Here is a 17,066-nt window from a genome sequence, read left to right on the forward strand (position 1 = left end):
AGTAAATCCTTGGAATTTGTTTTGTTTTAAATGATAATAGTAGCACAAGTTAAAATGAGAACAATGATTTTAAACTTGCTAAAAATATAAGCATAAAAAATAAGAGCAAGTCTTACCTATTTTCAGTTTGAGTGATTTCTTTTTAAGTTGTTCCTCCGTGATAGCAGGCAGTACTGCATTTGGAGTGAAATTAGTGTTTATAAATGTTACTATAGTAACTGTACCCGTAGCCACAGGCTGGCAGACTTACTGTTCTGGCTACCTAGTGAGCAGCAAGGTAAAAAGGAAAGAGAAGAGGCAGTGTTGTAAAACAGCCATGATCCTGAGGCTTCTAGAGGGAAGTGTTGGAGAAGTGTTTTTTGCCTTTACAGTAACCAGTGTGCTGCTTTACGCTATGCCTAGAGCACAATCTTGTGAACTCTGCCTGTACGGTTGCAGACATAGAAGAGCACTGAGTAGCCCTAATAAACCTCAGTGGGGTTACTCAGCCGGTAAAAATTGTAACAGTTTTTTCAGCATTGAAACTTGTAATTCATTTGTATATAGGTATGTAACTGATTCTGGGTTAAACAGCATTAGCTTACCCTTTAGAGGTAATTATTTACCTTTAAATAATTTACCTATCTGGGGCTGGTGATTAAAAATATATATATATATATATAAAAGAGAGAGAGAGGAAAATGACACAATAGGAGAACGGAATGGCTACAGGAACTCCAAGCAAAGCAAGGAGCCTGTGTCTGAGATGGGACACCCATAGGAGCCCATATACTGTTTCAGACGGGCTATTCGCTGGTAACATTTGCTGCCGAAGCGGAGCGGTGGGGAAGCTGAAAGTGAAACCAAGTGATTACAGTTTCGTTTTCAGGTCCGGGAGGAAAGTGGAAGCCTCCCCGGCACAAAGCAATGCAAGCGCAGAGGTGCAGAGAATTATTCTTACACGGTTGTTACCACACGGCGGCTATTTGCTATTCCAAAACGTCATCCTGCCACTTCCACTAATAATACCAAAGAGTTCTCCAGCAAATGTAAAGGAAACTATATTATCCCCATGCCGTTAATTCTCGCAAAGCCGGCGGCTGAGGCAGGGTTGCCTTCCCCGCCGCCTCCCGGGGCAGCGGCTCCTCCACCTTAACAGTCCGTCTTAAGGCACCGGGGATGGCAGCAGCCATCTTACGGGTCACTGTCACAGTTGCTCGGAAGCCCTGCACCGGCCCCAGCCTCTGCCACGGCCTCCCCAGAGCCGGGGTCCCCATGGGGAGGCTGGGGTGTGGGCAGGTGCTGTGCCCCCCCCCCTCAAGTTTTCCTAAAGTGGATGAGGGAACAGAGTGGTCCCCATCAATCTTTTGTTGATTTTAAAAGCTCAGCCAATAATAACAATAATAATTTTAAAATCGCCCTTTCCCACAAAAATACCCCAGTGTTTCATTCTGAAAGGGAGCTTGGTGTGTCCTCCAGGTTTTGTTGTTTGTTTCATTTTTTTTGTTTTCCCTCATTTAATGAAAATGTCAACTCACCATATAACCTAATTCTTCAGAATATCGCCAGTAGCAGGGAAAATGGGGGCAAGGGAAGGAGGAGACCACAGGGAAAGTGTTTTCTCACTCCTCCTGCCCCCTATATGCCCCCTATACATCTCCCCTAACTTTGCAGAAGTCCAGAGTCATTTTTGCCTGCTCTGTGCAAGGCACCAAGGCCTTGCTGCTGCAGGAGCTCCTCATGCCCTGGGATTCCCCTTGCTCTTAATATTGCTGCCTCGGGTTTACACATCAAAGAGCTGCAGATCCCACACAAACGCCCAACCTCTCAAACCGTGGTGCCCTCCTATAGAACTGCCATTTGTGGTTTCTCACAGCTCGGCCGCATTTTTACATGTGTGCGGCAGAGCGCAGCTTCCTCTGAGCCGCACATCTACCTCCACGCACCGAGCACGCTTGCTGTGGTGGGACCATTTGCTTAATTTTTGCCCTCCGTTAGAAGGCAATCCTTTCGAGACATAGGCTGACTGCTGTCAACACTCCTTCCGGGACGAGGTGAGGCATCGAGCAGCCTCCCCAGGAATTATCCCGTTTTTAAAACTGACATTTTTACGCTGCCTCAATCAGAAACCACCTAAAAAACCCCGAGCCGCTCAAAACCGGCGGCACTACAGGGGTGCTGAGGCGGCTCTAGCACCCCCCGTTCTCCCCCCCAGCCCGGCTGTCTCCCGCGGGCGCTCAGGGCGCCGCCCGCACCCCCTCGCCCCCCTCACCCGGCGCGGGCGGGAGGCGGGTGCCGGCTCCCCCCTGCCGGCGGGGCCGGAGCCGCCCGCGGAGCGCCGGGGCCCTCCTCCCGCCTCCCCCCCCGGGGAGCAGCCGGCGGCGGCGGCGCGGCGGAGGGGAGGGCCTAGGGCCGGGCGCAGGGCGCCGGCCGGCCGGACGGGCGGCTGCCGCCGCGCCGCGGGCATGGCGGAGCCTGGCGGCGGCGCCGGACCCGGAGCCGGAGCCGGGCCCGGGGCGGCGGGGGGCGGTCCGCAGCAGGGCTCCCCGGCCGCCGGGGGGGTGGCGGCCGCCGCGGGTCCGGCCCGTACCGCCGCCGACAGCCCCGCGGGGCCCGGCTCGGCGCGCACGGCCGGGAAGAAGGCGCAGCTGCGCGCCGCGCCGCGGGCCAAGAAGCTGGAGAAGCTGGGTGTCTACTCCGCCTGCAAGGTACCCGGCCGCGGCGCCCACCCGCCCACGGAGGGTGGGGATTGACGGCGGGGAGGGGAAGGGCCGTGCCGGGGCGAACCGAGCCGGGCCGGGCGGGGACGGCGGCCCGGTGCTCCCCGCGGAAGTGGCGGCTCCTTCACCCCTCCCCGGGGCTCTCTAGCCGCGGGTCGCGAGGATAAACCCTGAGCCTGCCGATGGACGGGGCGCCCCCACCCCCGGTGTCGCCCCCTCCGGTGCCCGCGGCACGGCGGCAGCCCCGGCTGGCACCAGCCGCCCCGGCGGGGCGCGGCCTCCGGGCTCCGGCAAGCCCTGGCCTCGCCAGTCACGTAGCTGTGACTGCCTGCCTCGCCCTGCCCCTGCCCCTGCCCCTGCCCCGGGCATCCATCCCTCCCTCCGCACGCTCCTGCCCCGGGCATCCCTCCCTTTCCACGCTCCTGCCCTCCACCTGCAGCTCGCTGCTGGGTGGGATGAGCAGGGCTCGCCCCCGGTGGTTTTGGAGGTGGAGGGAGCGTGGTCAGAGCGGCTGCTCCTGCCCTCGAAGGCTGGTGACAGCCGGTGGTGTCGTCCGTGCGTGTACACGTGCAGTGCAGGATGCGTGTGGTCAAAGCTCGGGCTGCTGGCCGCTCTGCTGCTGCTGCTGCATGGGTGACTTCTGGATGCATGGGGAGACCGACAGGTTCAGGCTGGCAGTGCTGAGGTAAAACCCTCTAATAACGCTCTCTGTGTTGGAAATAATTGGGCTGTTTGTGAGAAAAGTGGTTTTTACTCCCTCTATTCCCTTACTTTGGAACCCCCAAAAAGGCACACATTGGGTCTAAGTTGGGACTAAAAGCTGACAGACACGAGGAAGCATCTTAGTTTGGGTCCGTAACCCATTCTGGTGATCTGAGGAGCTTGAACCGTCTGCTGAAGGCATGTCGCAATGCCGTCATGTGAAGGCAAGTTAAGCAAGCTGCACGCTTCAGTTTCTTTGCTGTTTACAAATGTGCAGGCATCTCTGCTTCAGCTTTGTTGCACTTGTGGGATGTGCAAGATTACACAAGTGTCAGGAAGATAAAAGAGCAGCTAGTGCACATGGAGCTGGTGGCCCTTGTTGAAGGCTGGGAGACGAGGTTTGAAGCTTTCCTAGTGCTGATTCCACTTTGCATCCCCAATACTTTATTGCTACCAAGACGTGCTGTTAAATGATGCTGGATGCGGGGCATGTGAAGCCTTCATGGGTGTGTCTGTGTGTATGAATCACTTTTTCTCTTCCCTGTTTAGTTCTTTTTCCTTCCCTTGATGTACCTCCAGCTGATCTTCATGAGGGTTGAAGCCTTTTCCCCAGGTGCTTTGTCCTGCAGAGGTGGCTGCGCCATGAAGGAGTGCAGGCAGCCTTGTCTCTACCAAACCACTCTGCTTTTCTGGGGACTCGTCAGCCCCAGATGTGCACTGTCATGGGTGCTTGGTGGCAGGGAGGTGAGAGCTGTGAGGGAGGGGAGGCAGCCTGCTGCCAGCCCTTCTGTCCCTCCCGCAGGGCTCCGGTGGTGGGGCGCAGCATGGTGACAGCTCACGCCGCCTGTGCCCTGCTGGGGTGTCCTTGTCGGCCCTCGAGGTCCCGCTCTTCTGCGGGAGTCCCAGCTGGCTGTGTCCCTCTTGGCACTCCAGTGATGGGGCCAGACATATGGCTGGGGGCACCGCGGGACTTCATCCCCCTCCCCTGCCGGGAGCAAGACGCAGCCACAGCACTCAGTGCCGCTACAAGAAGATTAAAATGCAAAACCAGCCTTTTCTACCTGATTTTTCTGAAGTAATTCAGCAGCAGGCAGCATTCTTTCAGGTCTCAAAACATCAGCAAGTGGACATCCTTGTAAGCTAATCAGGCGCTGTCTCCTGTGGGGTACGGCGGAAGGATGCAGCTGGGTGGAAGGATGTGCTATATTTCTTCCTGAGCACCTGGCAGGAGCTTCAAAACTACACTGCTTGGGTCGGAACATTAGCGGTCTGCAAGGAGCTGTAGCGGTGCGGAGAACTTTGAACTTTTTCTTGCTCCGGATTGCAACTTCTGTGCCATTTGTTTTGTGTGTTCCTGTGTGTGAGTGCGAGAGCTCAAACACTCGCACCATCTCCGAAGGAGGCTTCTGTTTTCATTCAAGTGGCAGCCATATGCTAATCTTGTGTAGATCCACGTAGAGCTGTATGAGTTGGAGTGCAGAAAATACGTGACGACATCCTTAAGTGCTGATAACTTTTTCCCATATAAAATTCACCGCAAAATCCTACTGCTTCAGCACACAGAACTTATTGGAAACTTAACCCCAGAGATGCTGGGAGTAGTAGAGGTTTACTAAAGCTGAAGAGCAGAAGTCAGAGGCTGTGTAGAGTGCAGGTCCGTCTGGTGACAGCAAAAATATGCTGTGCTGGAGAGGGCACTGTGAGCGGAAAGGGGTGTGAGGCACTGCTCTGTGGTAGGACATCCAGTCCCCAAGAGGGAACACTCTTGTCCTTCTTTAGCTGTCTCTCCGCTTCATCCCTTGGGAAATATGGGCAAAGATGTCTTCATTGTGCACATATTCTAAGCAGAATGAGAGCTGAGTTTAGGGTGCTCTTGCCCTGGCCTGGGACTAAAGAAATATGTGTACTTGTGTTTTTTAATGGTTTGGTTTTGTTTTTCTGGTAAAGAATTGAGACAGGAGAGTTGCCACCGTGGAGCTGCACCACTTGACTTTTTCTCCTGTAAAATGAAAAGGGGTGGAAGGGCAAGAGCAGGCTCTTCTGTGTAAAACAGCTTTTTAAACTCCTGGGTTTGTGTGTGGGGAATGCATATTCTGAACAATAAGATATATATTAGCTGGCGCAGTTTTCATGATTTTCAGAAGTACACAGTAGTGCTGTATTTGTGGAGTGTTTTGTATTTGGCACTTACAGCTGTGTATGTATGAATGGCTGCATACATCGTTTTGGTTTTGTCCAGTGTGAAACTGAGTATTAGGCACATGAGCGTGCCGCACTTTAATATAAAAGCAGCACTGTGTGACTTCATCCTCCATCTTCATTAAATATATTTATGTGTGTAAGTCTTCTAGGCTTTCTTTTTTTCTCCCTACTGGTTTACAGTATGTAAAAATACAACTCTCTCTCCAGCCCATAGGGAGTTTTTCTTAAAAAAATATGTTGAAATGTGTACTATTTTAGTAAACTAATTTTTCTGTAAAATTGCTTGTTTCTAACTGTATGCGTTACAGTAATGCCTGGATGCTGGCTGATAAATGTAATTTGAGCCCTGTAGCTTAAGGCATTTGCACAAGTAGTGGAGAATAACACCTCCTTGAAGACCCCGTGCTTTAAATAACCAAAACAAACAGCATGAGCAGGGCTAGATGAGAAGATTTGGCTGAGACCCCACGGCAGGTGAGTGGCAGAGTCTGAAGTAAAATCTGGGTCTCCCAGGCTCCAGAGCAGCTGCTGACCCTTGGTACGGGCATTTTCCCCCGCATCTGATCCAGCAGTGAACTCTGTAGTGTTTTCGTGCTCCCACACATTAAAAATAGTTCGTGGTATGATTATGTACTGTGGTTTCCACAATTACTTTTTTTTTTTTTTCCCTGACTTGTATAAGGCAGATTAAGATGAGGCAGACTTGACTGCCTTACTTGTTTCAACTCTGTATTGTAGGAGTACAGCTCCTTGAAGCTCCACTGAAAATGTATGAATGTTTTCTGGAGAAATTGAGGAGGTATATAGGAGACATACAGGACATTAAACCTTTCTTACAATCATTTTCATAGTGGGGTGAATCTGTTTTGCTATGTGTTGCAGGCCTAATTAAGACATCTTTCTTTAAATTAAATAAGAAATCTACCATTAACATCACAAGGTGGGAATTGGATCCCTGCTTTTAATAACAAATATTATGTGGTAGCCTACATCTATTCTGTAGTTGAGAGAAACCTGGGGGTGGGGTGGGGTAGGGGGAATACAATACTTGGATTGACTAATAAAGGAAGAACACGTCCTTAGAGCTGAACATTAAATTGATTTCATATTGTTAAAGACAAATGGGTCAGATCCCTTCCTGGTACGTATGAGTAGATCTCCAAGCAGTATCTGACTGCCTGGTTGCTGGGTACTGGGTGTTTGAGTAGGAAAAACATGCATTTTAAATTCATCAATGTTTTTGTTATGCCTTGTTTGATGTTCTTTGTTAAAAGCATCATTCTGAGATTATTGCTTGCAGGAGAAAACTTTACAGTAGGGTTTTTTACTTGGCTTTTCTGTTGGGAGGGAAAGTAATTTTTCTGGAGTAATTACACTTGTCAGAAACAAGACCTGTGGTGCTGTGTGTCTATGATCTGTTGAGTCTGCTTGGTGTTGCAGTTATGAGACAGGGCAGACTGTATGGCTTTGAGTTGAAAAGAGCCCAGTGAAACAGCTGTTTTGAAAGTCAGCTTTAAGTCTGTTGAGGTCTTTTGCTTTGTAATCAAGTTGCATTGAAACTTACCTGTTCCTATGCCCATTTCACCACCGGAAAGGGGAAGGAATGGTTTAGGCAGTATGACATTGTAACAGTATTTACTTAGTCATTATAATTTAGACCTGAAACCCACTTAACGGGCATAAATATAACTAAAAATGTATGTTAAAATGTGCTGTTATTACACTGTAGTACCATACATGTAGTACATGGAAGGTGTCAAAAATTTGATCGAAAATATACCACGCAGTGCGGAATGTATGTAATTTCTGCACTGGTTTTGAGGGGAGACTAGGCATTGGTGTGTAATTGTTGTGTTTGATTACATTACACTCATCAGTTTTATTAAAAAAACATCCTTTAAGGTACAATGTCTGTGATCCTTGGGCCTGGAAAGATGGCATTTGTGGCCTTGCAGGGTTCAATAAAGCAGAAGTCCCCAGCTTTCTGCAGTGGCTTTATCAAAGCTCCACAGATGTCCCAGAAAACTAGACCCCAAGGACTGGATGTGCTAGTTTAAATGCTTCTTTTCCTCCCTCCCCTCCAAACTGTTTTGAACTTAAATTAAGTTTTTGTGGAGGTGAAGTCATATTTTATTTTCTAATGAAAAGCAGATGACTGACATTAAAAAAAAAAAAAAAGAAAAAAGAAAAGAAATAAAGGAAAAAGCTGAAGATGGCCAAGGAAAGGACTGAATGAACAAAACAAAGACAATTGAAGACTTGTAACAAGTAGGCAATTTAAGCCACTGAGTAATGCACATTGCACATTCAGCACAAAATACTTGCACTATCAACATCGACAATGAAAGCTTAGTTTTTAAGAGGACCTTTTCGGGCTGTGTTTCCCCTTGGTTAACAGAACTTTTATGCTGATTCTGGTGTTCTATAGAAAGAATTAAAAAAAAAAAAAAAAACGAAAAGAAAAAGAAAAAAGACCCACCCTTAATAGTTGCTTGAGAAAGGTCTCTAGAATATTTTGAACAATACAAATTAACATCTGCTTTAAAAAGATCTGGCAAGCAAGTACTACAGAGGGCTGACAAAAATCTGCCACTGAACACACTGTTTTTATTCTGCTGTGGGTGGGTTGATATTTATTTTTGGCAGTTTAACCGAGCTGTTATCACAATTCATACATCTGTTTGTTTGCATCTTTGCTGTTAATTATTGTGTGACACGAAAGTTTGTGTAGTTACTCACTGTTTATAGCTTTCTAGGCTTGATTGTAAACATTGTGTGGTGAGCTTCTGTGAAATGCTGGTTCCACTCAGAGAAAGATATTCTGTAAATGCTTTTGGCCTAGTTTATTTTATTTTTTTTGTCATCTTCCACGGTGGTATGATTTAAGGCAATTAATAATAAGCATTATGTTATGTCTGTAATTTACAAAGTTGAACATTTGTCCAGACGACTGAGTGGGAAGAATCAGACCCTAATTCCCTAACCTAATAGTCAGTTATTTTCTTGCTGTTGCTGTTCGAGAACTTCTTTACGATTCTATCTTGAATTTTCTTTGGCAATAATCTCATTTTCTGACAGTCTCTTCTTGTTTTAACTGCAAAAGCTCTCATGGCAACATTCTCTCCTCTGTGAAGCAATTGCGAATAGCTTATTTGGCGTTGTTTTTGTCTAGCTTGAGGTCAAATCATCCTGCAGATGTCCGCAGTCTCCACAACAGGGCAATCCTTGGTTCGCAGGTGCCACTCAATCACTGGCTTCTCTTTCTAGTCAACAAACTTTACTAGGTCCTGTAGGTTTGGATAGCAAACAAAAATAAAACTGGCTCAATGCCTGTGAAATTGTAAGAGACAGTTTCTACTGCAGAATAACATCAGGCCTGCTTGACTTCTCTGCCAATCATATTACTCATAGAAAACATGATAGAAAAATAACATGCAATTCACTGTAAGTCCTTCCAGGTTGCATTTTCTGAGACTGTATGTATATAAATCTTCCCCAGATTTCCTGTGTTTCATATAGAAATCTCCCTGGTGCTACACTACAGACACATGTTGTGGTAGACAGCCACAGCACAGTGGCCTACACCCACACAGTGCTTGGAGAGCTGGTGGGTCCAGGGGATGCAGCTGGCCCCCTTTCCAAGGGAAGTATATGTGGAAGTGGTTTTGCTGGGCACTTGCAGGTGGGTTTCTGAGTCATCCTGCTGGTTTTGGCTGCTGAAAACACCACTTGCCCCTTCCAGCATGCCAGACCGCCCCGAATGTCGTCTGACCCCATGGCCGGGAGTCCAGCTGGATAAACACTTAAGCAGAAGAGATGGTAAAAGCATCATGTGGCGCTCAGCAAAATGCAGGCAGCAGTTGTCGCAGTGCTCAGGTTGCTGAATATTGAAATTAGAGTGGAAGAACAATTTACCATCAATCTACGAAGCTGTCAGTCATAGGCACTGTCGAGCTGTGATCTTTTCTGCCTCTCTTGGGTGCTTCTTCCGTAGGTGAGATGAGATTTGGAAACATAAAAGGAAAATGAAATAGGTTCCTGAAATAGATTGCATTAAATATATTCAGAATCAGTTTGAAAAAATGACACATTAGTGCTGGATATATTAACACCACATTTTTCCTACTAAGGTTGTTTCAGTCATAAATATTATGCAGCAGTTGGCATACTTTCCTCACAGAGGTCTTGGCACTGCAAATTCATGAGTATCTCATTACAGCCCAGTGCACAGATATCTCTGAATAGCAGAAAAGTATGCTTTTCTTCTAACAGAATTCATATTCTCATTTGAAGATCTAATCAGAACTTTGCCATCAAAATAAGTAAGAACTTTTGGATGTGCAGAAAAAAAATATCACTCCTATAAAGCTGCTCTTTGGATAACAGGAATTGGTACTTTGAACTTCTAAATGGTTTGAAATGGGATTACCTGGATCACCACCTCCCCCTTCATGATCTTCTTTGTTAGCTGTAAACCACTGGTGTTGTTTCTCTGTCAGTGACTATAACTACATTTTCCATGCTGTGTGACACATTTCTGTTGGCAGGGTTGCTGTCGTTGGCATTCACTGCTGTTGGTGATGTGGCCAAGCCTTGCTTTGGACAACTTTCTTGACCAGTGCAGTTATTGTTTGCTTATTTCAGTGTTTGGTTAACTTTGCTTGGCTGGATGTGTGCTTATTTTTAGTTGCGCGATTTCTTGTTGTAAGTGTAGCTGATAAGGTAGTGATAAACACATTGCCTGTTGGATGGCCTGTTTGTGTTTAAATCATTAAAACTGTCTTGGTGGATCTGTACGTGTTGATAGGATCCGTATGTGCTGATATAAATGTTTGAATGCTTCTTTCATGCAGGACCTAGAGTGAGGGCTTACTGTAAAAGAATTAGCCAGAATTTGTGTATTTATTTTTTTTCTGAGCACAGCTTGCATACCAGAACCAGGATAATCTCTCTATTTGCGGTACTATTCTATTTCTGATCATATCTAGAAAATAAGCTCTAGCAGTGTGGTAGATTTAAAAATAAATAAATAAAAATCAACAGCTTGTTAATAATGCTACTTGTTATTGCTTTTGAAATAAGGCAGATTCAGTAAATTTCTGTGGTTTTGTTGTTTGTTTGTTGTTCACGCTATTGATTGCTATTCCTTTACTTTGGTTTCAGGCTGAGGAATCTTGTAAATGCAATGGCTGGAAGAACCCCAACCCACCTCCCACTCCCCCTCGGGCAGATCTGCAGCAGGCAGTTGTCAGCCTTACTGAACCATGCCGCAGCTGCAGCCATACACTAGGTAAGATTTTGGCTTTCTCCTAGTATCCACGTGCTTATACCCAGAAGTCTGTACTCTTGCAAGATGAAATTCAGGATGCTATGCTAGAAAAGGTGTTACAGTGGGACATAAAAGTCAGTTAACTTGGATGAAAATATGTTAGAAGTTCCCCAAAATGAATTTCAAAGAAATTGAATGAGGTACGACTTCTAATAATCCAGACATTTTAAGTTGTTAAAATATAAAAGCTACCCATAACAATTTTAATACTTTGTATAACATGTGAATTAATATCACATTATTTTATCTTTCAGCAGCCTTATTTACAACATGAATGATTCTTTCTTACAATTAAATAAACTGTATTCTTGAACATTGATAAAGCAGGAACTCTCACCTACAAAAATAACCTTGCCTTCTCTCTGACACACAAAATAATGCTGGAGCTGTACATCTCATATATATCTCATGTATATATATATGATCCAATGGTAAATATTTTTTCTGCAAATTAATTATTTTTTACACACACCTCCTGAAAAAAGACATGAAGCACTAATTTTTATTTAAAAAATTGTGCTTATCCAAACTGAAATCTGGATAATAAAAATTGAAATATAATAAAGTTCAGAACTAATTAAAAAAAATAGTTGTTTTTTAATTTTTTTTGGTGTGACCCATAACATAGGACAGTGTAATACAAAAAAGGAAACCTAAAACCTTCACAATTAATCATTTATTTATTTTTGGAAATATGTATTTGGTGGTTTGTATGGTACACTTTTTTTTTTTTTGGACATAGTTTTTTTTGTTCCCTTTTTTATGTCTTCATTACTTTGATCTATTTCTGGGCTTTCCAATGTATTCCTTTCCTAATACCCCAAATCTCTGGTTTTGTTTGCAGGAGAAGATTAGCATGGTATCACAGAACTTTTGGTCTCTTTAGCCAAGTTAGTTTCAACCTTTCATCATCCTGCTTATTTGTGCCAACTTTAGTTATTCAGCCAGGGTAGCTTATATTACCCATCCCTTTCATTCCATCTGAAGAAAGAGGCTTTTCATTTTTTTTTTAATTTTTTTAATCTTTTGAGATGTTTTGCCTGTCAGCTCCCTGTTCTTCACTGGAATTTGTGGATGCTATGTATTTGGTAGAAAAACTCAGCTCTTCCAAAGGCTGAGCGTGATTTTGTTCTTTTAAAAATCTTAAATGGCTCATTAACTAGGGAACCAGGGAAAACTAGTACTGTAAAACCAGTACCAGTGACAGATACTTTATGAAATAAAGTGTATTTTTATTTATTACTGCTTTTAGAAAAGGTAAAGTTTTTTTTCTTTTTTTTTTTCTTTCTGCCAGCTGGAGCTAATGAGGACAATGTTTCATTTGAAATAACTGAAATGAGTTGCCGTCTGCTTCCTCAGAACACTAGTCAAAATCTGTCTTTCAGTGGTGTTTTCCAAGATAATTTTCCTATTCATCTCCTCTAAATTAGCGTGTTCCTGCTGAATGCCTTTAAAACCAGACTGACCACAAGATGTGCAGGCTTCAGATTATCATCTGTGTTGCATTTTCTTTTCCTCAGGGAGCTGTTGAAATAGAAGTGTATAAATTTCTCTGTTGGTTAAAGCCATACCTGATCTAAGATACATTTTTTGATGTTGTTTGATATTTTTTTTTCCCTTTTTTTTTTTTCTTCGGAAGATTATCCTAGGCATTAGTCTTGTTTCAGGCATTTTAATTTTTTTTGGAGGGGTGGGGTGGGGTGTGGGGAGGAGGGTATTCAGTCTTCAAACCAGTCCAGATATTGGTGCACAAGTCTGTTTGACAGTAAGTGATTTAATTTATGGTTATTTTTGTCTATTTACCTACAGCATGTATTTTTTTGTTTTCACCAAAGCAGCTAAAATGGTTTAGATGCACATCTCTTGTTGCATTGTCCACGAGTACCAGTCCTACTTCTGACTTAAGGCTTTAAATTTGTCATGGCATCAATATATTTTGGCTGCTGATTTGCCATTTTGCTGTTGTTCTTCACCTTGTCTGACTCCCCATGACCCCCATGACCCTCATCTACACTTTTTGCTTTGGTGTGCCACGGTTTGCCACCAGCCACTCTGCTTCTCATTTCCCTTTATTCAGGGTTGGAACTGGCTCAGACACTCAGCTTGGCTCATGCCTGTATTTTTAATGAATATTTCTTTTGTTTGGGCAATGTGTTGAGTCACTGATGTAAAACTGTGAACTTGTGACTGAATTGTGTGCCAGGAGACTTCACTGTCCACCAGCCTCAAGAGCAGGTGTTACATAGTCAGAGGTTCTCTTCTCGTTTAAATTTAATTGGTTTCTCCCATATAACAGTGTATTTTCCTGTTGGTAAACATTTTGTGTCTTGAGAGTAATGCGCTTTTAAAACTGATTAAATAATGTGTTAGTACACTATGTACACAATCAGGAACCCTTTTTTCCCAGTCTTGTCTTTAGTTCCTTCTATGTACCGTCACGTAATGTATTTGGATATTTCTTGGTTTGCCTGCCTTATATACATCACTTGTGTTTTTAGATAAACATTGATTTTGAGATAGATTGTAGACATATTCCTCCTTAGTCTGTTTTCTAAGAGCTTCTAATTCATGCATTTGAGTGTTTTCATAATGAACTTGCATAACTAATTTAATTAACTTGTTATTTTTCAGGTCTTCAAATCATTGAAATCATTACATTGGCCTTGTTCTTTCTGTTTGCTTTCTTCTCATGTGCTGTACCAACATATAGTCATGATATTTTTTCTTTTTTTGTAAGCATAATAGCAACTGAGGTACCAGTAGGGTAATGCAAATGAATGGGACTGTAAAACTCTAGTCAGGAGAAACACAGAATTTGATGTCAGTGTACTAAAGCTTTGATTTTTAAACTATTTTAAAAGTATTTTTACTATTGACCACAAGAATTTGTGAACAGGCTGTTGAACATCCAAAGCCAGTTGGCTGGATTGATGTGCAAACATTGGATGATTCTGTAGTAAATGATTTACTATAGTAAATACAATCTAAAGTTCCTTTTTAAATTCAGTGTATGGGTAATAGTTCTGTAATATAATATTTTCAAATCCTAAGTAATCAAGAAGACTTTAGGTACTGTCACTGAAGATAGGTGGAAATGGCTTCTTATGCTGATTTTCTTTATTCCATTTATTAGTTGAGTCTGAGGTTTCTGTACTCCGTTATCAATTTCTAATGCAGTGCTCATCTATGAGAGAATTTGTTACTTTTACAAGATCAGAACAGACATCTGCGAATATTATACTATTGAATCTGGCTCAAGGACAGAAATGAAATCCCTTTATTCTACCTAGATTGCTGAATGTTTTTCCTTAAAGAAAGCCTGTGGTGGTCACCTCACCTTTAGTTAGAATTTGCTCAGGACTTAAGACGCTCTATTATAAATGTTCATTTAAGTGGAAATGAATGCTGGCATCTTTTTAATGTTCTGAGCCAAGGTGTCCTTTTTACTTGAAGCTGCACAAATTTGTTGAATTTAAATGTTTTGACAGCTGTCATACTGAACTACAACTTTGCTTGGTGGCCAATAAATATGATAGTTTTTGAGTCAAGTGTTATTTCTGCCCACTTCCTCTCTCCTTAAGGTATTGGATTTATGTTCAAAATTTCCTACCAGTCCAATAAGTAAATATTGACAAAAGTTACTAAAAGACGTAAAAAATATGCTCAACATTTTAAATGGTTTTCCTTTCCATTTGAAAGGTATCTTGTCCTTTCAGAGGAAAGGATATGCATACCTTTCAGGTACATTGGCCTGGAGTCAGCTAAGATTGTTTCTTTTTGTAATGCAAATACCTTCTCTTTTGGGAATTGACTTTTTGTTTTAAATTGCTCTTCCTGGAGCCAGTTGTTTAAACCAGCTTTACATGAGTGTTACACATAGAAACATCAAGCTTTCAAAAATTACAAATGTGGAACTATATTTACCTTTGGAGATGATAAAGGAATTTTGTCACTTGAAGATTATGATGTTGAAAGGTGTTTTTTTGCACACTTCTGAACAAATGAGCACGTGCAATCTGCAAAATCTTTGTTAAAATAGTGCACAAAAATCATAGCTTGAATTTACATGATATAAAATTATGAGATTTGGCCAGTATTATTCAGTTTAAAACAAAAAGCCTGTTTATGGAGTCGATATGTTTTTATCTTCACAAAATAAGGTGCTACCTGTATCAACACCTGGTTACCTAATTTAAGGGTATTTTTTCATGAAACTTTCTCAAAAGCACAGTTCTTGGACAAAAATGTATGTAATACTTCTATATTGCAACAGATTAATACAGACAGACAGGACTTGTGTGGTCTGTTTTAAGTGCTAACACAGACTGTGATTCCAGTCAGCTGTCTTCCCTCTGCTTGTGGGAATTACCAGCGAGGGGCTCCGATGTGGCCTATATTTCAGTAGGCTCTGATAAGAAATTCTGTTTAAATAAGGTTATTGCAGGATCTTTGCCTTCACAAGCAAAGCTTAGTTTGAGACATCTTGGGGAATACTTTTGCTATCTCTCAATAGGCTTTTCACAGATTTGGATTTTTATTTCATTTAGCTGCTCATGTTTCTCACCTGGAGAATGTGTCTGAAGAAGAAATGAATAGGCTACTGGGGATTGTACTGGATGTGGAGTATCTGTTCACCTGTGTCCACAAAGAAGAAGATGCAGACACCAAGCAAGTTTATTTCTACCTGTTCAAAGTAAGCTGAATTTATGCAGGATTTTGTCATTTTTTTTTCACACTCACACATAAGCCAGTTTCACTGTTCAAAATGCCGCTCACACATGTATTGACTTTTCTGGTGAGAATCCAGATGATTCAGGAGCTGACCCCAACTCCCATCTATAAACTGCTTCCACGTGCAATTCTTACCATCTTCACTTACACGTTGGGAAAAAGCAGTTGACATAAATGCTAATTACGCAGCCTACACATAGTCAGAGAAGCTTTTTATGTGCATTTCAAAGAAGATACGAAGCAATTCACAGTGAAGTTAAGTAGCTATAAATTTAGATGACTGAGTAAGCACATACATAGACAGGGGATTTTCAACACTGCTTGCAATGTGTTGTGTTCCAGTGAGTTCCATTGACCCTATATAAATTTGCAAATTTATTATTTTTCTTAAATTTATGTTTTAACAGCTTTTGAGGAAGTGCATATTACAGATGGGAAAACCTGTAGTAGAAGGATCTTTGGAAAGTCCCCCATTTGAGAAACCTAGCATTGAACAGGTAAACAATCAACTTTTTTAAATTTTATTTCTTTTATAAACACAGACACTTTTTTGAAAATCTGGCATTTCATGCAGTTTACAAATGCTTCTGTGTATCACTTTAGGAGAAGGGCTGAATCTGTAGGAGACTTCTGCAGCTTCTTCTCCTTTAGCATTGGTATAATAGCTACTTCATTTAACTTCCCTCATCATTCATCTTATGCTTTACTGAAACTGACAGTTTTTTTGTGGGTTTAGAGAATGAAACTTAAAATACTACTTTTATGTGTGGCAGTTCTAATCTTTCTCTGTCTTGAGTGATGAAAAATACTGTCAAAGTTTTGAAATCCAATATTAAAATGACTTTTGTCTTCAGTAAATCAATGAAAATGCTACGATCCAATTCAGTGAGATCATAGTCTTCTCTTTCAAAGGGCACACAACAAAAAACAGCCCAAAACAAAGAATAACTGAGGCTTTTATAATTCCTAGTGGATAAAGAACATATGACAAATTCAGATTTTGGTTTAGCAAGCTCCTCAGAATGAACTTTTGGCACAAAAGTGGGCCCATTAACTCCAGTGAGACTATGCAGAGGCTTACATACCTCACTCAATCAGGAGCTGAATGTGTTCCCACTGGTGGATGAATGGCTGCTCTATTGTTAAACAGGACATTTTAAATGTGAAGAGCATTATGTGTAGTAAGTATTTCCTTACAACTCTTGCTTTTTACAGTTTAGTAAAGTCAGAGTTCTTTATTGTTGAATTTCTTGGAAGATTTCACCTTAGGTTCTCCTTTAGTTTGAGTATAAACAAGAATAAGCATATGTAAGGCAGATACACTACTAGACAGGTTTTGCAAAATGTATTTTTTTCACATTCTTCATACTATTCAATTTGCTTAAGAAGGTAAAGCACAGTAA

General features: G+C 42.6%; 1 protein-coding gene across 1 annotated transcript in view; it reads left to right on the forward strand.

Moving 5' to 3' along the window:
* Window positions 1–17,066, forward strand: part of KAT2B (lysine acetyltransferase 2B) — a 47,072-nt gene that overhangs the window by 1,947 nt on the left and 28,059 nt on the right. Inside the window, exons 2-5 of the mRNA XM_035556463.1 lie at window positions 2,106–2,687; window positions 10,767–10,893; window positions 15,480–15,625; window positions 16,071–16,160. Of these exons, the coding sequence (XP_035412356.1) occupies window positions 2,106–2,687; window positions 10,767–10,893; window positions 15,480–15,625; window positions 16,071–16,160 (945 nt within the window). The remainder of the gene's footprint in view (window positions 1–2,105; window positions 2,688–10,766; window positions 10,894–15,479; window positions 15,626–16,070; window positions 16,161–17,066) is intronic.

Source organism: Cygnus atratus, chromosome 2, assembly GCF_013377495.2.
Source record: "Cygnus atratus isolate AKBS03 ecotype Queensland, Australia chromosome 2, CAtr_DNAZoo_HiC_assembly, whole genome shotgun sequence".
Classification (NCBI taxonomy): Eukaryota; Metazoa; Chordata; class Aves; order Anseriformes; family Anatidae; genus Cygnus; species Cygnus atratus.